Here is a 25366-nt window from a genome sequence, read left to right as displayed (position 1 = left end):
TCAGCATGTGAACAACTAAAACCCGAGTGTTTATCTTTACTGAAGTCAAACCAGATCTCCCCGTTTTATATTTGTGCAAATCATTTTCTTAAGCAAAATGAAGAATTACATTTTTCCCTGATTACTTCCATCCTTTCAACTCATAGTTTACGATGGTATGGGGACCAGTTAGATTATTCTGAATGACAATTCTATCATTTACTCATTTGGCACGTATTGAACACATACCATTTGCGGTGTACTATAAATTAAGAATCTATTAAAAATTTGCCATGGAATTGAGAGCAGTCATATCTGACCGGAAGAGCAAGCAATGGAGACAATCTTAGTAAAATGGGATTAAATTTGGGCTGGGCCTTTAAGAATAGGTAACACTTAAATAGTAAGAAACAATTACAAAATAATGGTTATGATCTTTGAGCCTAACAGATAAGTTCTACCAGTTGTTAGTTTTCTGAGACTGGGCAAGTCTCTGAAATTCAATTTCCTCATTTGTAAAATGGGATAAAATACCTAACTAAGTAGGGCTGTTTTAAAAATTACATAAGACAATATGTATATTCAAAACCAGCTTTTTCAGCAGATGGTGCCAGGAAAACTAGATATCTGCATGCAAAAGAATAAAACTGAACCCTTACCTTTAACAAAGACTCTCTTCTTGACCAAACTCTAGTCAGGCTCCTCTAAACCATCTTCACAGCTAGGCCTCAACTTTTGAACTTCTATCTCCTCCTCTGCATCATCCAATTTTAGCAAGAATTCTGCTAAAAGAGTTAAGCCAGAAACCCTACCATTGATATCTGATCACCCTCAATATATCTGACCAAATTCCTCATTCCCCACCAACCCCCAGGTGATGCCTGATTATCTTGACTGCCTTTGGCAAAAACCTTGTTCAACTGATTTCACCAGAGACCCCCCTAACTCTGATGTTTCCTCTAATCTTCCATCCACTGACCCTGTTCCTTGGCTATAAATCTCCACTTTCCACATTCAGAATTAAGCTTCAGTCTATAACGAAGTCTATTCTCTCCTACTGCAACTGATCCTGACTAAAATTTGTTTTTACTGCTTTAACTACTGTCAGGTTCTATTTTTCTTTGATGCCTCAAATCATATATATAAATTGACTAAAAAATAGATCGAGGACTAACATAAGAGTTTAAACTATAAAACTCTTACAAGAAAATATATGGGAAAAAACTTCCTATCGGATTTGATGATGATTTTTTGATATGACAGAAGTACAGGCAAACAAAAGAAAAAAATAATAAATTGGACCTCATCAAAATGAAAACCTTTTGTGCATCAAAGGACACTAGTAACAGAGTAAATAAACAACCCACAGAATGGGTGAAAATATTTGCTAATCATATATCTGATAAGAGATTAACATCCAGAATATATGAATAACTCCTACAACCAACAACAAAAAAATCCAATTAAAAATGGACAAAGGACTTCAACAGAGAGTTCACCAAAGAAGACAGACAAATGACCAATAACCCACATGAAAAGATGCTCAGTAACACTAACCACTAGGGATATGCAAATCAAAACCACAACAGATACTACTTCTCACCTATTAGGATAGCTATCATTTAAAAAAGTAGAAAATAAGTGCTGATGAGGATGTGGAGAAACTGGAACTCCTGTACATTGCTGGTAGGAATGTAAAATGGCACAGCAGCTATGAAAAACAATTTGGTGGTTCCTCAAAAATTTAAATACTGCCTGGGCAACAAAGTGTGACCCTTTCTCTACAAAAAAATTTTTTTAAAAATTAGCCAGGCATGATGGCACATATCTATAATCCCAGCTACTTGGGAGGCTGAGGCAGGAGGATTGCTTGAGCCTGGGAGTTTGGGGCTGCCGCAAGTTATGATCATGCCACTCAACTCCAGCCTGGGCAAGAGAGGAAGACTGTCTCAAAAAAAAAAAAGGAAGTTAAATATAGAATTACTATATGATCCAGCAATTCTTCCTCTAGGTATATAACCTAAAAGAATTGAAAGCAGGGGCTTAAACATATACTTGTATACCAACGTTCATAGCAGCATTATTCACAATAGCCAAAGGTGAAAACCTAAACGTCCATCAACAGATAAACAGATAAATAAAAGTGGTATATACATGCAATGGAATATCATTCAGCCTTAAAAAAGAATGAAAATTTGAGATACACTACAACATGAATGAAACCTGAAGACAAGTGAAATAAGTCAGACACAAAAGGGCAAATATTATATGACTCCATTTATATCAGGTGCTTATAATAGGCAAATTCAAGAGTAAGAAAGTAGATTAGAGGGGCTGGACACAGTGGCTCATGCCTGTAATCCCAGCACTTTGGGAAGCCGAGGCAGGCAGATCACTTGAGACCAGGAGTTTGAGACCAGCCTGTCAAATATGGTGAAGCCCTGTCTCCACGAAAAATACAAAAATTAGCTGGGCGTGGTGGCACTCGCCTGTAAATCCCAGCTACTGGGGAGGTTGAGGAACAAGAATTACTTGAACCTGGGAGGCAGAGGCTGCAGTGAGCAGAGATTGCGCCACTACATTCCAGCCTGGGCAACAGAGTGAGATTCTGTCTCAAAAAGAAAGAAAGTAGATTAGAGGTTACCAGAAGCTGGTGGTGAGGAAAGAATGGTAAGTTGTTGTTTAATCGGTGCAGTTTCTGTTTGGAATGATGGAAAAGTATTAGAAATGAATAACAAAGATGGTTGCACAATGTTGTGAATGTACTTAATGTCACTGGTTTTTATATTTTAAAGGAGTTAAAATGCTAACATTTACATTATGTGTATTTTACTACAATAAAAAACAAAAAAGCAGTTTGCATACTGTACTCATAACTCGCATAAGGAGTCAAAAGAAATTTTAGGTGCAGTTAACAGTATGAGCAAAGTTACTAAGGCCAGTAACAAAGATACATGAAGATTAAAAACCTGAAATTCTATAGACAAAAATATCAAAAGTGGTTTTCTTCTATCATGTTTTAAAATTTACTTTTTCTTTGCTTTTACATAAAAAATTTTAATAGAAAAATTACTTAAAGAACAATCCCTCATACAGGTAAGAACGGTATATCAGAAACAGGCTGCTTATAACAGAGACCCCAAATAACAACAGCTTAAAAAAATGATAGAAGTCTATTTTTCTCTTACATACAAGAAGAATAGAGGTAAAGCAGTTCCAGGGGCAGTTATGGCCACAAGGACCCAGGCCACTACTATATCTCTTCTCTTGGCTTCTGAAGGTCACTTCAAGTTGCAAGACATCTGGTACGGTAGCTACATACACCTCATCCAATCCCAGTGAATAGAAAAGAAGGAATAAACAAGGGTAAAATGGTGTGTCACCCTTTAAGAGCTTTACCAGAAGCCCAACCCATGTCTTCTGCTCATTGGTCACCACTACCTGTAAAGAAGGCAGAAAAATGTACTTTTTAAACCCCCAATATCCAATAATATAGGAGTTCTACTAAAAGGAGAATGGATAGGTGATTAGTCTGCCATATATATTTAAAATCATTGTTTTTCTTCTGAAATTTCAGCTTTCAGCGTTATTTGGAAACTTTTCTAGAAAGTATAAAATCTAATCAAAAGATATAAACATATTAACAAGACACTGTACACTAAAGAAATTACATTGTAATGAATATCAAAACTAAAAACATAGGGAGACCAAGTTCTGACAGCATAGATGCAAAATAGTAGAAATAACCTTGTATACTCAGTTTACACAGATTTGTGTCTGGGTGTGCACGTGTATGTACAAAGAGGATGAAGAGTGAAAATGTTTAAATGCTCAGACATATAATTCACAATTTAAGTTCTTTTACAGACTAATCTACAAATAAGACTCAATTTAGAAAATTCTGAAAATTTCCCATAAAATAACATGTCTTATTTTTCCAACAGCTTGGTTGAGGTACAATTTACATAAGATAAAATCCACCCATTGTAAGAGTATAATACATTTTGATAAATTTATAGAGTTGTACAACCATCACCAAAATCCCATCTTAGAACATTTCTATCACCCTACAGAGATCTCTCCCATCCATTTGCAATCAATCCCCATCCCCAGACAACCACTACCCTGCTTTTTTCTTTCTTTCTTTTTTTTTTTTTTTTTTGAGATGGAGTCTCGCTCTGTTGCCCAGGCTGAAGTGCAGGGACATGATCTTGGCTCACTGAAACCTCTGCCTCCCAGGTTCAAATGATTCTCCTGCCTCAGCCTCCCAAGTAACTGGGATTACAGGCATGCCCCACAGCACCCGGCTAATTTCGTATTTTTAGCAGAGATGGGGTTTCACCATGTTGGCCAGGCTAATCTCGAACTTCTGACATCAAGTGATCCACCCGCCTCAGCCTCCCAAAGTGCTGGGATTACAGGCGTGTGCTACCGTGCCCAGCCACCTGCTTTCCATCTCTATACATTATTTGCCTTTTCTGGACAGTTCAAATAACTGAAATCGTACATGTAGTTGTTCTGAGTCTGAATCCTTTCACTTAACATGTTCTTGGAATTCATCCATGTTGTGGTTTATCCCAGAAGTTCTTTCTTTTTCTACTAATATTAAATAGCATTGCACTGAATGGATACACCACATTTTGTTTATCCATTCAAGGGTGGCTAGGCATTTGGAATTGTTTCCAATTTTTGGCTAACATTACGAATAATGCTGCTATGAACACTCATGTACAAGTCTTTGTGTGGACATACATTTTCACTTCTCTTCTGTGGATACCTAAGAGGAATTGAGATGAATATTAAGTTTAACATTTTTATTAAAAAAAACTGCCACACTGTTTTCCAAAGTGGTTGCATTTTACCTTGCCACCATCGATGCATAAGTATTCCAGTTTTTCCACATCCTCACCAGTGCTTTTTACTGTCCTTCATGTTAATTACAGCCATGCTAATGGGCATAATATGTTACCTCCTTATGGATTTAATTTGCATATTTTTAATAACTACTACTACTGAGCACCTTTTCATGTGCTTATTAGCATTTGTATATCTTCTTGGGTAAGGTGTCTATTCAGATAGGTTTTTAGATTCTCTTTATTAGGTTGAGGAAATTACCTTCTATTCCTAGTTTGTTGAGAGTTTTCATTATTAATGAATATTTGAGTCTTTCAAAAGTTTTATTCTCTATCTGGGATGATCATATTTTTTGTTCTTTATTCTATAAATATGTAATACTGTATTAAGCAATTTTAAGGTACTAAACCAATCTTGCATTCCTGGGATAAATTCCACTTGATCATGGTGTTTAATCCATTTTATATGTGGCTAGATTCAGTTTGCTAACACTTGGGCTGGGAATTTTTTTGTTTGTTTTTTTTTTTTTTCCTTGAGACGGAGTCTTGCTCTTGTCACCCAGGCTGGAGTGCAATGGTGCCATCTCGGCTCACTGCAAACTCTGCCTCCCAGGTTCAAGCGAATCTCCTGCCTCAGCCTCCTGAGTAGCTGGGATTACAGGCAGCTGCCACCACACCCAACTAATTTTTTGTATATTTAGTAGAGACGGGGTTTCACCATGTTGGCCAGGCTGGTCTCAAACTCCTGACCTCAAGTGACCCACCCTCCTTGGCCTCCCAAAGTGCTGGGATTGGGCGTGAGCCACCACGCCTGGCCCAGTGTATAGTTTTTAACAATACATCTCTATTCATAAGCCAAATTTTTGATATTAAAGTGAAATAAATGAAATATAGTTCTATCCAAACAATAAAATTGTTTAATGGGAAAACATTTTATACTCCCTCAGCTTTTCAAATTTTAAGTGAGTTAAAAATCAAATACAATGTAAAATTAATGTTCTTAGTCTAGCCACATTTCAAGTGCTCTATAGCCATATGTGGCTACAGTGCTGGACAGCACAGCTCTAAACCTATAAGCACTATGAGGATTTTAAGGGTAAATATAATAATATAGTTGGTTGTTCAGCAGTATCTACAATACTGAATTGAAGAGATACAGTATATACAAAAGCATTCAGAAGAATAATACAAAGATTAGAGGCACTAAACTGTGGTCTCATCCTCAAGGTTAAGCTTTCTTGGTCAGGATAATATGGTGTTAACCAGAATGTAGAATTATACCCATAGTTTACTGTAAGTATATTTGCAAGCACTTTTATTGAACACAGACAACAAATCTACTTCATTTAACCCAGGCTGTTTGAAAAAAAATTACCTTATTTAATTTCCCATTTATAACCTTCAATAGATGATAGGTTAAAGTTTTTAAAATATCCATATGATTTATCTCATAAACATGAAAACATCTGTTAATTTATCCAATGTGTTTTAATTGTACAACACTCCTCTTTCCAAAGTAATATAATCTATACGGATATATGTTAGTAATATTAGCAGAACTCTAAATGAAATATTTGCCCCTAAATAAAATTCCACCAGTCCCACAATTCAAACTTTTCCCATTAGCCCATGTTTCTGTCTTGCCCTTGTGCACATATAATCCTGCAAAATTACAATAAAATCTGAATACAACTTGATATTTGGCTTTTCTTCACTAACATTGTAAGTATTTTCCATGTTGCTATGTCATTTTCACATATATTACTACTAATTTCACAGCACACCAAGAATGTGTCATAATTTATTCAAATACACTCCTTATTATTAGAATTTGATTGTTTCTCATTCTTTACTATGCTTTACTATTTTACAGAAATACTGTAAAAAGAACTAATGAATTAACAAACATGAAAAGCAAGGTTTATTATCAAAATTTCTTAACATAATCTAGGTAGCTGTGCATATTCTATTGTGTTACAAAAACATTGAGGATTGGTGCAGAGTACTGTTATCCATGTTAGAAACGCATCAGCTGCCTGTAAGTAAAAATGCCTTTTAAGAAGATCATTATACCACTGTTCTTTTCCATGTTGTTACCCTCAAAAGACTTCTCTTAGATTAACAACTCAATATTAAAGGCATATAATAATTAAAAAATCAATGTGCTCCTCAAATTATACAAAAACTGACTAAATCCTATGATTCCAAAATGAAAGGGCCCTTTATCTTCTCTTGTAAATTTGCATTCTATATTTCTTTCCTTAAAAATAAATCATTTAAAGTATGTTCCAAAGGTATACTCTATAAACTGCTTATAGCTTCAATTAAGGATCACACTTAATTCTACGAAGCTAATATCCATTGAATTCTAAAATTTTATTATTGTCCATTAAGTTGATTATTAAAACAGTTTTTAGTGAGGGTTAGCCTCATTGTCCTATGTTTTGTTTTGTGAATCTCTGAAGACTGATTATAAGAAAACAAAATGTTATTTAGCCCAGAAAGTCTTTTTAAGAGGTTTGTGAGTGAAATATATTTATAAAGGGTCAACATGAAATTACCTGCATATAATTTAACTTTAGGAGGATTAATTTTCCCTAGCCCATGGTTTTTCTGACACATACCTAAGATTCAATATCTCTTTTCCCACCTGGTAAATTTTTCTAAATAATTTCATGACAGTGCAGGACTCTCCTCTGGGTATCTCTAATAACAGGGACATATATGTCATTCTGAGATAATGGACTTATTTATCACTATATTCAAAACCTTGTAGGATTTGATTATTTTAGAAATGCTACTTGACTGTTTTATCCCCTAGACTTGAAAGTCTGGGAACAGTTGCCAGAAAGGAACAGGGATGGAATGGTAGACTGTCTCTTTCAATGCCTAAGTAACAGCCTCTTAAATTACTGTGAATAAACAACCTGACCACAGTTCTGGATAAGTGGCAAAAGGTTCTCAGATAATAAGAAAATGAACATTAAAAAATATTATAAAATAAATCTAGCTTTTAAAAATGTTCCAACATGAAAACTGCACTCTAAGTATTTGAGGGACTTCCTCCGAAACCCCACACCAAACATATACCAAAGTTAAATTTAAAGAGACAAAATTATAAACATATAGCCATGATCAAAAACTTGTTAAGCATCTCTAGAGACAAAAACAAATGAAAACCTGTAGCCATAAATAGGGGTTAAGCTATAGGCCTCCTGGGCTCCATGATTACAAGCAGGCAGACGAAACAAGAAGTCTGACTCCCATAGAGTGATGAGGACTAAAAGTACTCTACAAAGGCCTGGGATCACAGCCAGGCTTGCTGCTTGAAATCAGGGGTTGCAGTGGCAATCCACCACCTGTGGGAAAAAAAAAAAATGTGAACAGTGAGAAGGACACTGCCCGAGGCTACAACTTATAAAATATTACGTATCTGAGATGTTAAGAGGCAATGGTTTTAGCCCCACAGTCCAGATCAGGCCAAGGGACCTGCAGGCTTGGTATCTGGATCTGCAATGGCCCCAGTGTAACCTCAGGAGGGAGCCCTAAGCCACCTATATAAGACCTAGTTCTTTCCTAGATGTCTCAGAGAAAAGAGTAAAAACATCTATAAAGCCACTAGGGAGAGGTGAAGAGAGAGAAGAGAGAAACTCACACTCAAGACAGGTCTGAAAATTAAAATTCCACCTATAGAAACAATATTTCAATTATCAAAGATGAATTATTTACTTCACAGTTTAACCACCTATGTGCAATTCTTAACAATGCCAAAGTCTAAAACATTTTTATAACAATGACAGGTCTGAAGCAGATACACAAACTGCACAACTGTACACAGGGTGCTGCTTCAAGAGTCTATAGCAATTTCTGGCTACATTTTTAATTAAGTTTATTCTGTGGCCTCTATTATCAAAGATGGCATATAACAAATCATCTTATTTTTCAATCTTCCATAATTTTCCTATTGCTGACTTTGATAAACCCTGGGAATTGTATATAGTAACCACAAATCATGCCTAATGCAGTGCCAAGACAACTATAACTATGGCGGCTTGAGTCTTCTTTAGGGTGGCCTTGGTACATATCTAAAGACAATGAAAACAAATAGCCCCTCAGTTTGGCTGTACTTTTTAAAAAAAGACCTTACTGTGTGGAGAAAATCAACAAATAATTATTTCCCTTGTGCATTTTATTTTAAGGCACGCAGAAAAATTATTTAGAAGTAGTATGTTCAGGGGTACTCCAGAAGATAGTGAGTACATTGAAAGTAGATAAGAATTATGATTTGGGCTTTAAGAATAAAATTTCCACTGAGTAGTATTATACAAAAACTTAACAGGTTGTTTCATAATCCCTATTGTTAGACACCATCAAGCAGGCTAGAAGACCATCGGCTGGGAGTGCTACAGAAGAGACTCCTTATGAGGAAAGAGATATTCGTGAGGTCTCCACCAACTTCAGGACTCTATTGTCAGTTTTAAAATTTTTGTTTTGTTGTTGTCTTTCCCTCCGCATAGAATGTTTAATATCTTGGACACCAGTGCAATTTCCTGCATGTACCAGGTCCATTTGAAATAACAGGAGCTAAGTATGTGTAAGAACTGTCAACAGTAAAATCTACTTCTTTTTTTCAGCTATTTATGAAATTACAAAAGGTAAAGGTAAAAAGATCGCTAATTAATCATTCAGTTCAAAGGAAAGCTGTACTCATTAGGAGCTATGAAAAGGTAGCAGAGGCAGCTAGTAAAAAAGGGTGATGTTAGAATCCCTGATTGGTATTATAAAGAGCCAAAAGACTGGCACACAAACAGAAATGCATCTAGCAATCCCTTTTTAAAATCATTTAATTAAAGATACTAAAATAATCAAAATAAATGACAGGAGAGAATATAGTGAATATTTCATAGCTAGCAATACAGAAGATGGATGAGTTTCAGAATAGGGAGAATGGGCACCCTGAAAGCTAAAACTACAAAATAGGAACTCTGGTGATTTCTTGATCAAAATATCACTAACGACATATATATTAAGTTAATAATTAACACTTAAAGAATTATAAAATATAATAGATGAGCTAGCAGAAGCAAATGACCAACTTTAATTAAAGTGATTACCTGAAACCACCCTTAGCAGACAAGCCTATGCATGGAAGTTCAGACAACCAATGTTCCTAGAACAGCACGAACTTTATACCAATAGCCTTTACAGAACGAAGTATGGTCAAAATGTCTAGTATAGATAACTAACTAGGAATACGATCGCTAGCACAATTGGAACAACCTGAAAACAAAACAACAAAAGCTACACTGGGTTTAAAAAAAAATGAAAACTACAAACTATGTCCCTAACAAAATGGAAACAATAATCAGTGATTTTACCCAAAAACATTTAGCTGTATCTACACAATACAGAAATGTTAATTTCCTAAGGCTATCCAATGTACGCTATCCAATAAGCATTAGACATATTTAAGCACTTAAAATGTGACAGTACAACTGAGAAACCAAAATTTTAATTTTAATTAATTTATATTTAAATTGAAAAACTGATATTCTATTCAGTTACTGGAAACTTTTGCTTACAACGATTTGGGTACATGAATCTACTTGTTAGCTATATGCCTTAGGAAATCTCAATACAGATAAAGTATTTTCAATCAAAATTTCGCTTCCAAATTAAGGTGTGCTAGAAGTATAAATGTAAAACATACATGGATTTTGCTGACTTAGTACAAAAAGCTAAAATGTGAAATATTTCATTAATAATTTTTGGCTGGGCATGATGGCTCATGCCTGTAATCCCAGCACTCTGGGAGGCAAGGCGGGTGGATCACCTGATGTCAGGAGTTCGAGACCAGCTTGACCAATATGTTGAAACCCGTCTCTACTAAAAATACAGAAATTAGCCGGGCGTGGTGGCATGTGCCCGTACTCCCAGTTACTTGGGAGACTGAGATAGGAGAATTGCTTGACCCGGGAGGCGGAGGTTGCAGTGAGCCAAGATCGTACCAATGCACTCCAGCCTGGGGGACAGAGCGAGACTCTGTCTCAAAAAATAATAATAATTTTTGAAAATGTGATTCCATGTTGGAATAATATTTTAGTATATTGGGTTAAATAAAATACATTATCAAAATTAATTTCAGGCTGGGCATGGTGGTACACTCCTGTAATCCTAGCCACTAGGGAGGCTAAAGCAGAAGAATCGCTTGAACCCAGGAGGAGGAGGTTGCAGTGAGCAGAGACTGTGCCACTGCACTCCAGCCTGGGCAACAGAGCAAGACTCCATTTCAAAAAAAAGAAATTAATTTCACCTGTTTTTTACATTCTTAAATATAACTTTTAGAAAATTTAGCATCACCTCTGTGTTTTGTATCATTTATCTATTGCACAGTGCTGCACTGAGGAATGAATGGCTTGAAAGAGTCTGTCAGCTGTCAAAAATATGAAATATCCATCGGTCAACATTTGTATGTAAAATATTATCTTATCCCCTAGTGTCACAAAATATTACTTCAGACTACCCAGAATTTGAATACTTACACATTTCAAAGTCATTTGTATCCTCTTCATACAGCAGATAGTTACAGCTCATTAAAGTATCACTCTAAAGTTATTGCAAACTCTGGTAACATTTAATGGCCATTCTGACATCCAGGGTAAGTAATCAGGTAAAGAATGCTAATTAATCAAAGACTTATTGATTCCGTCTCTATCTAAATTCCCTCGCCCATACATTAAACAATACTTTTGTTTCTATGAGAGCTAAACAAGGATCTTTAGGAAATATTTTGATAAGACTAATATTATAAAACAATTTTATATTCACATATATACTTCTATATTTACCATATATATACTTTACAAGCTAAACATTTTATACTCATAAATTTATACACTCAGTCTACACACTCATAAATTTATAAATATATTTACTATACACACATACTTGTAAGTATATAAATGCATACACACACACATGCACCGTCTCTCTCTCATAAATCTTCCCCTGGGGCCGGGCGCGGTGGCTCACGCCTATAATCCCAGCACTTTGGGAGACTGAGGCGGGCGGATCACAACGTCAGGAGATCGAGACCATCCTGGCGAACACGGTGAAACCCCGTCTCTACTAAAAATACAAAAAATTAGCCGGGCGTGGTGGTGGGCGCCTGTAGTCCCAGCTACTCGGGAGGCTGAGGCAGGAGAATGGCGTGGACGGGGGAGGCAGAGGCTGCAGTGAGCCAAGATCACGCCACTGCACTCCAGCCTGGACGACAGAGCGAGACTCTGTCTCAAAAAACAAATAAAAAATAAAAATAAATAAATTAATAAATAACTCTTCTCCTGGAAAAAAAGCATCAGAACTGCATGCCTTAGCAGTGTTTTCCCAACCTCTTTCATACCATGGCACATTACAGAAAATTGTATTTGTAAGACACACTGGAGTAAACTGTTACAGCTGCTTAAGGGAGGGCATCACTATCTCAGCACACTTGCTTGCAGCACACCAACTGGGAAACTCGGTCTTAAAAGTGCCTGCAAAATACTGCAAGAACTCTCTGACTCATATTTTGTTTCCGCCTGTCTCATATTTTATTCTTACTTATGCCTACAGTTGTGAAAATACAACCCCTCAACATTTTTAATGGTAATATCCAAAGAAGGCCACAAGATGGAGATATTACTCCATTTTCATTTATATTTGTATTTATGCATTTTTCTGTATCTGTTTCTCTCTGCGTATATCCTGCTTTCTTCCTCAGTGGTATTCTCAGCTACTGCCTCTAACATTTATTCTAATTCCTGTATCACTCGGTTTTAACTTGCTTTATTATAGAAATATATAATGAATACTATCATGATCTTTGTTAATATTAAAAGCAAGCAGATAATTGAAATATTTTCTTCTAGCTCTATATTTTCCCACTTCTCTAAAATTAAGATCACTTTTATTTACACATTTTTATCCTGCAAGCAAACTTTTTTTAAAAAAATTGCTACCCACAAAGTAATAAGTAGTCCAAGAGTCATTTACTCTAACACATTCTATTGCCTTGTGAAGCTACAGATTTATTACTTTGTGTCAATATCACTCAAAACTTCTCTGTAACTTTTCTTTGAGAACAGTCCTCAAGGCAGTCTATCAGCATTACATGAAAATTATGTTCAGATCTTTTCATCAATACAAACTATTTATCCGAGCTTCCTAACCTAATTTAGTCACCAAATTTAGCTCCAAATGACTATTTGCTATAGCCAAAAACCAAACCCAACTTTAACATTTACTACTAATGAGGCTAATGTGAAGAATATGCTGCAAGCTTTGAAGGCAATTCAAAACAAGAAGCTTCAGTGACGTTTTAAGAGATGGCAGCATGTTGAAAAACTGTGAAGCTTTCCACAATAAACACTTGCAAAATCAACCTAATTTACTTTAAGTTAAATCTTATGTACTTCCAAACGGGTGATACAAAAAGTCACACATTGATTGTTTAAAACTACTACAGAACTGCACAACATGGCTGTCATTTGAACTTTACCAAATGTCTGAACTAAAATACTTTAAATACAAGAAGTCTATTTCCTACTACATATAAAAGATCCATACAGAAATATTGTATGATATAATTAAATCACAATTTCCAGACTTCCTACTTTATATATGTTTATATTATATATACTTATATATATTATATATTAATATATTATATATATTTATACGTGTTAACTTCCATAAATCAAATTTAATCACCAACTATTAATACAAAACACCACTTAAAGTCAGAAAAGAACCTAAATAGTAATCTTATCTGTTAACAAAAAGTGTGGTGATTGAAAATAACTATTAATAAGATTTGCAATTTAAAAAACTTTTCTAAAAGTCAGAGGTTTCTTTTTAATGTATAAATTCAGTTGGTCATGGAATAGATTCCTTAACCTGACCTGTTTTAATGGTATAAATAAAGTCCTTAAGGATTGACTAGAAATAAGAAGTTTCTACCTTCCTCATGTGTATGGACCCTAAGATTTCTCCACGGTCTATTCATACTTTCCCAGTAAATGGCAACAATGATCTTTTTCTTTCTGGTCATAACTCATTTTGACTACTGCTCACTATACATGCCACAGTTGGGTCTCATGTAACAGTTTAAAATTCTTGTTCCTCTTTTACACTGTTGGTGGGAGTATAAACCAGTTCAACCATTGTGGAAGACAGTGTGGCGATTCCTCAAGGATCTAGAACTAGAAATACCATTTGACCCAGTCATCCCATTACTGGGTATATATTCAAAGGATTATAAATCATGCTGCTATAAAGACACATGCACACATATGTTTATTGTGGCACTATTCACAATAGCAAAGATTTGGAACCAACCCAAATGTCCATCAATGACAGACTGGATTAAGAAACCGTGGCACATATACACCATGGAATACTATGCAGCCATAAAAAAGGATGAATTCGCGTCCTTTGTAGGGACATGGATGCAGCTGGAAACCACCATTCTTAGCAAACTATCGCAAGAACAGAAAACCAAACATCGCATGTTCTCACTCATAGGTGGGAACTGAAAAATGAGAACACTTGGACACAGGAAGCGGAACATCATCCACCGGGGCCTGTCATGGGGTGAGAGGAGTGGGGAGGGATGGCATTAGGAGATATACCTAATGTAAATGACGAGTTAATGGGGGCAGCACAACAACATGGCACATGTATACATATGTAACAAACCTCCACATTGTGCACATGTACCCTAGAACTTAAAGTACAATAAAAAAAATGAATAAATAAATAAAAATAATAAAATTCTTGTTCCTTCTATAACCAGGATTTGTATGTAGTCCAGAATGTGTTTAACCAAGGATATTACTACCTTTCAGAATTCTAGTATTTGCTCTTAGTGGCATCTTAATGTTGCTTTTCTCCATTTTAATGCTGCTGCATATACTATGGCATGTCCTTTAATTCTTGATCTTAGACTCTTAGCTTTAATAGTAGACAACTCAAATACTATTAGTTAACTGTGTAGCTGCACAGAGCTTAATGCCTACTGCCTCAGTAGCAATAAAACAGGCATCCATCTGATAATGAAGTACATTGTTTTATACACACATTCTAACAAAAACGTAGAATGTGGCATGCCCTTGCTTTTGCAATATGCCTGGTTACATATGAGATTTCAGTTGCTGGATGACGTAATCATAAACACTCATCAAATATGGTGAATGAATCCTAACCTTGCATAATTTAGTATTACTTAAGATGGGGAATAAAACATAAATTCTAGATTAAATTTCTAATTAGGTCCTAATGACACTCTTAGACAAAAAATTTCAGTAAATATAAGTAATACTCAAATATCAACTATTCAGTTCTTAAAATGAAATACTATGCTGTTATTTAAAACATATAATCATATTTTTACATTCATTAGTATAGGGCCCATCTTTTACAATTAAGTGTTTTGATGAAAATAAAGATTTTTGAAAATATGACTGTAACTTCATTATAAAATGATCTAGGGTCCTGCTTCATCCAATCAGAAATCTCTCTTTCCACTGCAATTCCTTTATCTTTGTATAACTCTGTAAGAAAGGCTTTGGAATTGTTTTTAACTAGGTGGAATTAACTGGTATCATTACTGTCTAAATAGACCCAACAATGCCCACATTAGAAAACAGTTCTGAAAGTCACATAGTACCATCCGTGGAATAAGAAGTTCATTGAGAGAGAGCATAACAAAGCTGAGAAAAGGTTTAGTATAGATACTAGGCATTTTATCAAACAACTTTCATTGGCACTACTTACAATTGCCATATAAATTCTCCTCCCAGCAATCAAGTCAAATAACCTTAACCTCTGTTTTATTATGAACATCGAATAAAATATGATTTTGAAATTTACCACATTAAATCAATCACTAGGTTAAATGCTGATCGATATAATATTTCAGATTATATTTCTAGGAATAATTGTAATAGCAGAAGCCGATTCCACTTTCCCAGTTCCACTTAGGCTATTATCTATGAATAACAAAAGATAAAATATTCTAAGACTGTTCTCATAATTAGAGTAAAGAAAAAACTGAGAATAGCATAAAAGGAAAAAGGAAACTTAAAACTAAAAGTCTCTGTTCCATCAGTTCTAGATTATAGGTGAAAAAATTTTCACAATAGACTTGCTTTATCCCATAAAATTGGCTCAGGCATCTTCCACTAAACTACACTACCATATCACAAAAAGAGTGTGTACATAAGATAACTAATTGTATGAAAATTCGATCTGATGCAAAGATGTATACAATTAAACAAGTACTTATTCAGCTCTAACTCTCTGCATGCCTACATAAGAAATATAAATGACTGAAAGGTTATCTACCATTCTAGATTTTGTGTATCTCTTTCTCCAAATTAAAAAAAAAATGGATTCTACAATAAAAATGGGCAAGCTATTATTACACAACACACATGTACAAAGGAATCGACTCAACAGAGAAAGACTGAACTACACTCAACACCACAAGCTCAGTGGATTCCACCACAAGAATCACCGGAGAAAATTGATAATCACAGTACAAATTCACTGTCATTCATGAATGAAATCATCAACTTCATTTCTAAAAAGGACCGTGATGGGCTTTGGGGAGGCCCCACTAACTGGTTTTTCCCATCCAAAAAACTAAGTGGACACAGGAGTCAGGCAGACAAGAGATGAACTATCATCTTTATAACTGATACAGCTATTGAAGAATACAGGTTAGATGTGACAGCCAAATGGGCTTGTTAGCAATTTGTGCCCTCTCCTCTACAGTCTAGACTTTGAGACAGTATGCTCAAGGGTAAGTCTGGTTAGGATAATTGCCTTACTGGTCTGGGCAGAGAGGTGCAAAGAGACTGATTCCCACTGCTCATAGCTTTCCGACTGATTAGCTCTTCCTAATCAAGCAAAACAGAGTAAAGGCAATCACCCTCCAGCAAGGTAAGTCACACCACCATGGAAAGATGTGAGAGATGGGTCTAGTGCTCAGCAGTGTTTTTTTAGGGAAGTTCCTCCCCACCATGGGGCACGGATGAATGGGCAACAATTGTCCCTCCTCTAAACAGGATGGCTAATCTGTACATTTGAAAATACAGACTGAATAAGCTTAAAAGGTTTACTAATTCCTATTTAAAAACTAAAATCCAAATATTTTATAAGCACATTACTGTTCTGCTTTTCTTCTGTTAACCAAGTTTCAGCATTCATTTGAATATAAGGATTTAGTTACAAAACACGAGAGAAAGAGAATGAAGCACATTTTCTAGCTATATAAACAGAAGTCTGTAATGACTGACTGGCATCATGAAGACAACTCTGACTTCAACATAAAGCAAATACTACAAAATTTAAGATAATTCAGCTTGTCATTATTTCAATTCACAGATTTTTTGAATGAATATGAAGTGTTTACTGTTGGCTAGAATTACTGTACAAAGGATAAGGAAAGTCATGGTCCCAAAAGACAATTAAAAGAAACACAGAGGCTGGGCGCAGTGGTTCACGCCTGTAATCCCAACACTTTGGGAGTCCGAGGAGGGTGGATCACCTGAGGTCAAGAGTTCAAGATCGGCCTGACCAACATGGCAAAACCCCATCTCTACTAAAAATACAAAATTAGTCAGGCATGGTGGCAGGTGCCTGTAATCCCAGCTACTTGGGAGGCTGGGGCTGGAGAATCGCTTGAACCCAGGAGGCAGAGGTTGCAGCGAGCCGGGATCACGCCACTGCACTCCAGCCAGGGCAACAGAGTGAGACTCCATTTCAAAAAAGAAAAAGAAAAAAGAAAAAAAGAAAAAGAAATACAGAATTGCCACTGACCCCACAATAAGTACAGATGTCTGAGAAGCAGGTGCTGTTACACAAAATATAAATACTGTGCAGAAACCTATAATTTAAGTTGGTAACAAAAGATCTTTCAAGCACATTTTTTTCCTATACTCCTCTCTCATCTTCCCCCCATATCCTCTGAAAAGACGCAATACCCAAATTGGAATGTGCTATTATTAAAGTCATTCTAAAAACAGTATGAATGACTAATAAGTCAACTGTATATACCCCTCAACGAAGACTTCTGCAACCCCTTTCTAGACTTCTAGAAAGGACTTGAAATCTAAGAATACATGGAAGGAGATTCTTCTGCTGCCTGAAGGCTGTGAAAGATTACATAGAAGTAAAATCTGTTGAGTAAAAACTGTCAAGCAACTACTTGTTTGGGGAATTACAGTTTACATTTAGTTACAATGTTTATAATGTTTGATTCAATAAATATTTAGGAGTCTACTTTGTGCCTTACTATGAAGAAAATAAAAAGCTACCATCTATTCTAAAAATGAGGCAACTAACTTGTCCAAGGTCATAAGGTGGTCTGGTCCAAGTTCTAAGTCATCTGCTATTCAAATTATAGAGCTCAGAGAGTAACTGAGTTACCTTAGACCTGGTGGATAAGGGGATAAAGAAGATGCCACAGTCAGTCACTACCATCTCTAGTTTCTAGTTTACGATATGGATATCTCAAAATAATGTTCTATATTAATTGTCTCCAATTCTTCCCTTTCACTCTCTCCTGAACCCAATCTATCCAGACTATTGATCTCACCACTGCACTGAAACAGTTCTTACTGAGGTAGCCTGTGACCTCCATACGGTTACTTCCAACAGTGAAATCTCAGAGCTCGTCTTATTTGAATCATCATTATCATTTAACCCAGCTGATCCCTTTCCTTTGAAACACTTTTTTCACTTGACTTGAGAGAACCTTGTCTTGGTTCGCCTCCTACCTTACTGGTCATTCCTGCCCTATATCCTTTGTTGATTCCCCTCCATCTCCCTGACTCCTTTTTTTTTTTTTTTTTTTTTGAGATGGAATCTCGCTCTGTCACCCAGACTGGAGTGCAGTGGCACGATCTTGGCTCACTGCAAACTCCAACTCCCGGGTTCAACCAATTCTCTACCTCAGCCTCCCGAGTAGCTGGGATTATAGGCGCCTGCCACCACGCCCAGCTAATTTTTATCTTTTTAGTAGAAACAGGGTTTCACCACATTGACCAGGCTGGTGTTGAACTCCTGACCTCGTGATCCACCCGCCTCAGCCTCCCAAAGTGCTGGGATTACAGGCATGAGCCACCGCATCCAGCTCCTTGACTCTTAAAGTCTGGAATCCCCAAGGCTTAGCTCCCAGATCTCTTCTCCTCTTTTACATTCATTCCCTTGGTGAACTCATCCAGTTTTGTCGCTTCAAGTTACTAAGTGCCTCAGACTCCTAAATTCCTATCTTCGGCCCAAACCTTTCTTCTTGTAACTCTACACCTGAATAACCAATTGCCTACATACCAGCTCAACTTCAATGTTTAATAGACACCCCAAATTTAGCACATCCAAAAACTAAATTCCTGATGTTCTCCAAACCAGGCTCCTAGTCCAGGTTTCTCCGTCTCAATAAATGGCAATTGCACCCTTCCAGTTACTGAAGCCAAAATCTTTAGAATTATCTTCAATTTCTCTTTTTCTCTCACCTATCATATTCAAGCCATCAGTAAAATTCTGTTCACTCCATGTTGAAATTAAATCCAGAATCTGACCACTTTGCACCACCCTCCACTGCTACCACCCAGGTCCAATCTATACCACAATTATCCCTCTAAGTAACTAATACCTCACAGACTATACTCAGCACACTAAAGAGATCATTTTGAAATTCAAGTCAAATATGTATCTTTTCTGTTCAAACACAGCCTCCCCCAACTTACTTATAAGTAAAAGCCGAAGTCCTTACAATGGCCTACAAAGCCCTACATGGTCTTCCCTTACCACCTATGACTCAGATCTCCTATTACTGTTCTTGATCACTCTGCTCTGGCCATACTGCCTGCCTTGCTATTCTTCAAATACTAAGCAAGCTCCCGCCTCCTGGCTTTTGTGCTTATTAGAATGCCCTTCCACTATGCTATGGTCTGAATGCTTTTGTCCCTCAAAATTCATATGTTGAAATCTAATCCCCAATGTGACAGTAATACAAGGTGGGGCCTCTGTAAGGTGATTATATCATGAAGGTGGAGTCCTAATGGATGAGATTAGTTTCCTTATAAAAGAAGCCCCAGAGAGCTGCCTGTCCCTACCACCATGTGAGGACACAGCAACAAGGTGCTATCTATGAACCAGAAGGCCCTCACCAGACACAGAATCTGCCAGTGCCTTAATCTTGGATTTTCCAGCCTTAATCTTGGATTTTCTAGCCTCCAGAATTGTGAGAAATCAAGTTCTGCTGTTGAAAAGCTGTCCAGTTTATAGCATTTTGCTATGACAGCCCAAATGGCCTACAACACAATTACCCACATGGCTTACTCCCTAACTTCTCTCAGAGGCCTTCTCTGACCATATAACATTTATATTTATTTACTTGGTTGTTTACTGTCTGTTTCTCCCTACTGAACTATAAGGTTAGGGGTTTTGTTTTATATAAAGGCCAACTCCCAATGCTTAAAATCCAATAGGCACCAAATACATCTCTGTTGCTTGAACAAGAAGAAGAGATTAGTGCATTGAGCCAGGTCACCACTTTCAGTAGCCTACCTACTTTGTTCTGGTCCCTCATGTTTGGCTAGTCACCAAATGGTTCTGGCTTGAAAATTACACATGAAAGACCTTGGACAGGTTGCGTTTGTTTCCACCAAATTTCTGGTCCCTGAAAGTCATCTAACAAAGTTAAGATTCAATGTAAAGAAAAAAACTTGTTCCATTCAGTTTCTCTGCTTGGGCAGAAAAAAATTCCTCCTGCACTCTTTCCAATTTCAATACAGCTGTATAGAGAAACACAGGTTAAAAACAATAAAATAATCTTCTTTTCAGATTCTACCTTGACAAAGAATCTTCTTGATTATCAATGCTTCTTTATTTTCTCATCTTTGCCCAGAAAGTCAAGTGCTCTGGATGTTCACACTGCCTAACTAACTATGCAAATCAAGTTACATGAAATTATAAACGAAAATTCTATGAGAGTTCACATGCAAAGCTAGATTACATAATCTACATTTTAAACTGCTATTAAATTTCTGTTCTCTTAAAGGCACTTAATTTTTCATGAATAACTGGATCTTCAAGATTTTTGGATAGGTTATGTTTAAGATTCTCTTTACCTAAAGAATGTAATCAATGATGATAAATTCTAATTATTCCCAGTATTAAAGAAATTCTTAAAAGTCATCAAAATTAGTATTTCACTAATTATTTTTACACATACTCCATCATCATTTGCTTTGAAAATGAGATATATAGTGTCTCTATGAGGAGGGACGGGCACCAGGTAACAGATCACAAATACAGTTATTACAAAGTTGCTTGCACGTATGAATCTGAAGTGTGACATGCCTATACTTTATAACTCTTACAAAAATAAAAAACTGTTAGACTCATGGTACCCTGGCAGCCTAGTAAGTTTATATTCAGTGATGGAATGAAAATGCAATGTTTGAAAATTAAAATTCAGTAAAAGTTGAATAGTTCACCCACATTTATGATAACCTATGGGGGAGGGGGATGTGCATTTCATATCTAGTCATGTGAAGTGTGCCTTGAATGACAACTATTGTAAACATTCATTTTTTACTCCCATAACTATTCAAAGCATTGTACGAAGGGCTCAATCAGATAAGTGTGAAATATACATTTTTCACCCTGTAAGCCTGAAATCAGCGAAATGTTATCTTCTCCTTTGCGCGAGGCTTCAGGTAGAGACTGGATATCTACCCTCACTCAACCACCCTCAATGGTAGAACTAAAAAGCAACAGAAGGGTTTTACAAGTTAATGTCTCAAGCTAAAAAAGAAAACAAAATGAAACAAAAGGAAAAGGGGAAAAAAAAACCCATTCCTACATTACTGGTTGGGGGCTTCTCTTCCAATCGCACTCCAAGTCCTCTGCTGCCCAAAAAACTTAACACCTCCAACCTGGTAGAGGCTTCAAATTCCTCCAGATTTCTAAACTGCGAAAGAAACATCTATCTAACAGGCTAAAAACGATGTCCAAGTACGAGGTAAGAAAAACTTCTGCAACACAGACACTGGCCACAGTGCATTCCTACTTTCCCAGAAGGGAAGAGGAGGGGAGGCAGCTGAAATAAGAATAAGAATGAGGATAAGTCTCGGTGGAAGATGACAGTTTAGAGAAGCGGCTGCTCTTTCTCACATTCAGGGGGACAGGAAGGCAAACGGTAGGTGTTAAATTAAAAAAAAAAAAAAGTCTACCTACACCACTCTTCCTTCTTCCTCCAGCACAGCTGGAGGGGGAAGGCTCTTCCCCAGAACGCCGGACCAGAGAGACGGCATTCCTACCCCAGGCAAGTGGTGTCGTCCAGCCTGTCACTGGGGCTGGGACTAGAAAAGTTGAAGCAGGAGTAAGGATCTGGGGAAGACGGACACGTCCTTCCGAGGCTGAGAACCCCGGTGGCCCGGGCTGAGGGCAGCCAGAGCCCGGGGTGACAGAGCCCTGCCCTCCGTGTCCGACTCTCTGAGGAACCGGGGTCGCCTGCCGCCTGCCCCGGCCCCTCTCCACCCGGCCCCGCGCGCCTCCTTGCTTACCTGCTGCACGCCGAGGAACTGGTAGAAGTTGAGCTGCACCTCCTCCACCAAGTCAAACAACTCCAGGTCTCCGCTCTCCCAGCCGCGCGCCGGCGCCACGGCGGCCAGCAGCAGCAGCAGCAGCGGCCACAGCAGCGGCGTCCGCGGCTGCGGCGGCGGGAAAGGCATTAGCCCGAGCTGGCGGCGCCCAGGAAGCTGTGCCGGCCAGGAGCACAGAGCCGTCATCGCACTGGGCTCGGAAAGGTCACCCGCCGCGCACCTCCGTTGGCCGAGAGCTGGGACGTGGCGGGCGGCACTGGCTGTGGGAAACAGTGCCCGTCAGTGAAAAGCGCGGGCAGGCGCACCGGAACGGCCCGCCAGGCGACTGAGCGCGGTGGTGGCGGGAGCCCGCGGCCGGACCAGCGGCTGGGCGGGCGGGGCCGCAGTCGGCGATACGTTCCGCGGACCCTGGCCCCCAGGCCTACACACAGCTGGAGAGCCAGCGCCCGGCGCCTGGGCTGCACAGGGGGAGAGGCTTCCCTTTGCCTCAGCCTATCCCAGGCCTCGCTTCCGGTGACATCACGTCTCCTAGCAACCGCGGGGAAGGGGGCGTGGCCGGAAGCCTGGACGCCTGGCGCCCCGATCTGGGCCTAGGTGAAATGCCTTTCAATCGGTTGGGCGCGTCGAGGAGCTGAATCTGCGCCAAAACGGGCTGAGAGACAGGGAAGGTTATAGCCATCACGCGTCTACCTGGAACGCCCCTCGTGGACTTCCCCCTAAATAGCTACTGTCTTCCCCTCCCCCAGCTGTTGAACACTAAAAGCATATTTGAAGCCTGATTAATTGATTATGGCTTCCGTGCATTTAATTAGTCCTTCAGCAAAGAAGACAGGACAAGTTGAACCAGGTTCTAAAAGGGGCAAATCTAGTAAGTAGAGAGAGGTAGAGCAGAAAAGGAATTCAAACCAAAACAATTATGAATTAAGATTTACAGGTATAATACCATAAAATGGCCTGGTAGAATTAATAGTTAATAATGGTGACTCAATCATAGTTGGAGGAGGAATGGAGTTTATCCATCTTAGCCCACCTCCAGTTGGGGTTCTTTTGAAAATAGACCTCAGTTGAGATGTTTCCGTTTTAAAAGACAGGCTAAAAACCTTCTCTCTCTTCCGTAACAATGCCTCACTTCCTAGTCTTGCATTGCTTCTGTTCAATCTCTTTTCAAGTTATTTTCTCCACCACGATTCTCTTGTGTGAACTTTATTTTCCTTTTGGCTTTCTCACATTTCTCTTCCCTGAACTCTCCACTCTTGTTGAGGAAGAAGGAAGCAAAAAATGCTACTAAAACTCAGAAAGTTAGCTCAATTTTGAAAGTTTGACCTCATGCTCTTTCCATCTTGGATCTAGTTAGTTAAATCAAGCTCCATAGCGTAATGATAAAGCTACTTCCCTCTCATAGTCAGAATATACTATGTTGGATAAAGGTTAGAAAAACACTAGGAAGCAAATCTTACTGAGAAAATCCTAGTATGGAGTGTTAAAAATATTTTTAAATAAAATCAATAAATGCAAATCTTGGTATGGAGTTTTAGAAATATTTTTGAATGAATTCATAAATGAATGCAAGTATATCTTGCTTAAAAATAATAGGTATGCTTGAATTACTCACATTTTAATCTATCATGAGGGCTGCTATAACAAAATACTTTAGACTGGGTGACTTAAACAACAGATACTTATTTCTCACAGTTTTGGAGGTTGAGAAGTCCAGGGTCAGGGTGCCAGCATGGTTGGGTGCTGATGAAGCCTTCTTCCTGGTTTGCAGATGGCTGTCTTCTTGGTGTATCCTCAGGTGGCCAGGGAAGAAGGGGTGATGGATGGATGGATAGATAAATAAGAGTTCTCCGCCAGGCCTGGTGGCTCACACCTGTAATCCCAGAACTTTGAGAGGCCGAGGCAGGCGGATAACTTGAGGCCAGGAGTTTGAGACCAGCCTTATCAATATGATGAAACCCCATCTCTACTAAAAATACAAAAAGTACCCGGGGGTAGCTCACGCCTGTAGTCCCAGCTACTCGGGAGGCTGAGGCAGGAGAATCGCTTGAAACCGGGAGGCAGATGTTGCAGTGAGTAGGGATCTCACACCACTGCACTCTAGCCTCAGTGACAGAGTGAGACTCTGTCTCAAAAAAAAAAAAAAAAAATTCTCGTGTCTCTTCTTATAAGTGCACTAATCTCATTATGGGGGCTTCAGCTCCATAAGCTCATCTAAACCTAATTATCTCCCAAAGGCTCAGCCTCCAAATATCATCACACTGGCGATTAGAACTTCAACACATGAATTTTGGAAGGATCAAAACATTAAGTCCACAGCAAGCAGCATTGCCTTTTCTGGGTATTCCCCAGTGCTTAGCACAGTGCATAGCACATGAGAGCACTTAATTAGTTGAATTGAATCCTGTGACTACCTCCCTACCACCATTCCCCCTACCACAGATTTTTAGTTTATTTATTTAGAGATGGAGTTTCACTCTTGTTGCCCAGGCAATGACGCCATCTCGGCTCACTGCAATATCTGCCTCCCACGTTCAAGCGACTCTCCTGCCTCAGCCTCCCGAGTAGCTGGGATTACAGACTCCTGCCACCATGCCTGGCTAATTGTTTGTATTTTTAGTAGAGATAGGATTTTACCATGTTGGCCAGACTAGTCTCAAACTCCTGACCTCACATGATGTGATCCACCCGCCTCAGCCTCCCAAAGTGCTGGGATTGCAGGCATGAGCCACCACCCCCAGCCAAGTTTATTTTTGGTTATATCAGTTTTCTTAAAGTGAATATCATCTTTACCAAGTCCCTAAATTAGGTTACTGTTTATTCAATGAGTAAAACATCAAAGTAAGATGAAATTAATTATCTTAAGCATTACTTTTACAT

General features: G+C 38.1%; 1 protein-coding gene across 3 annotated transcripts in view; it reads right to left on the bottom strand.

The window, feature by feature from the left end:
- The window catches only part of DNAJC1 (DnaJ heat shock protein family (Hsp40) member C1), a 241034-nt gene extending 218045 nt beyond the window's left edge, over positions 1-22989 (bottom strand). For all 3 annotated transcript variants that reach the window (XR_002524539.2, XM_021943951.2, XM_003903454.3), the window contains exon 1: positions 22451-22989. Coding sequence is in view for 2 of the 3 variants with exons in the window: in XM_021943951.2 (XP_021799643.1) it covers positions 22451-22675 (225 nt within the window). In the remaining variant the exon portion in view is untranslated. The remainder of the gene's footprint in view (positions 1-22450) is intronic.
- Positions 22990-25366: the final 2377 nt, after the last annotated feature.

The sequence above is a fragment of the Papio anubis genome, chromosome 11, assembly GCF_008728515.1.
Source record: "Papio anubis isolate 15944 chromosome 11, Panubis1.0, whole genome shotgun sequence".
NCBI classification, from domain to species: domain Eukaryota; kingdom Metazoa; phylum Chordata; class Mammalia; order Primates; family Cercopithecidae; genus Papio; species Papio anubis.
Note: the sequence above shows the minus strand (reverse complement) of the source record. Positions and strands in the feature narration are given on the sequence as shown.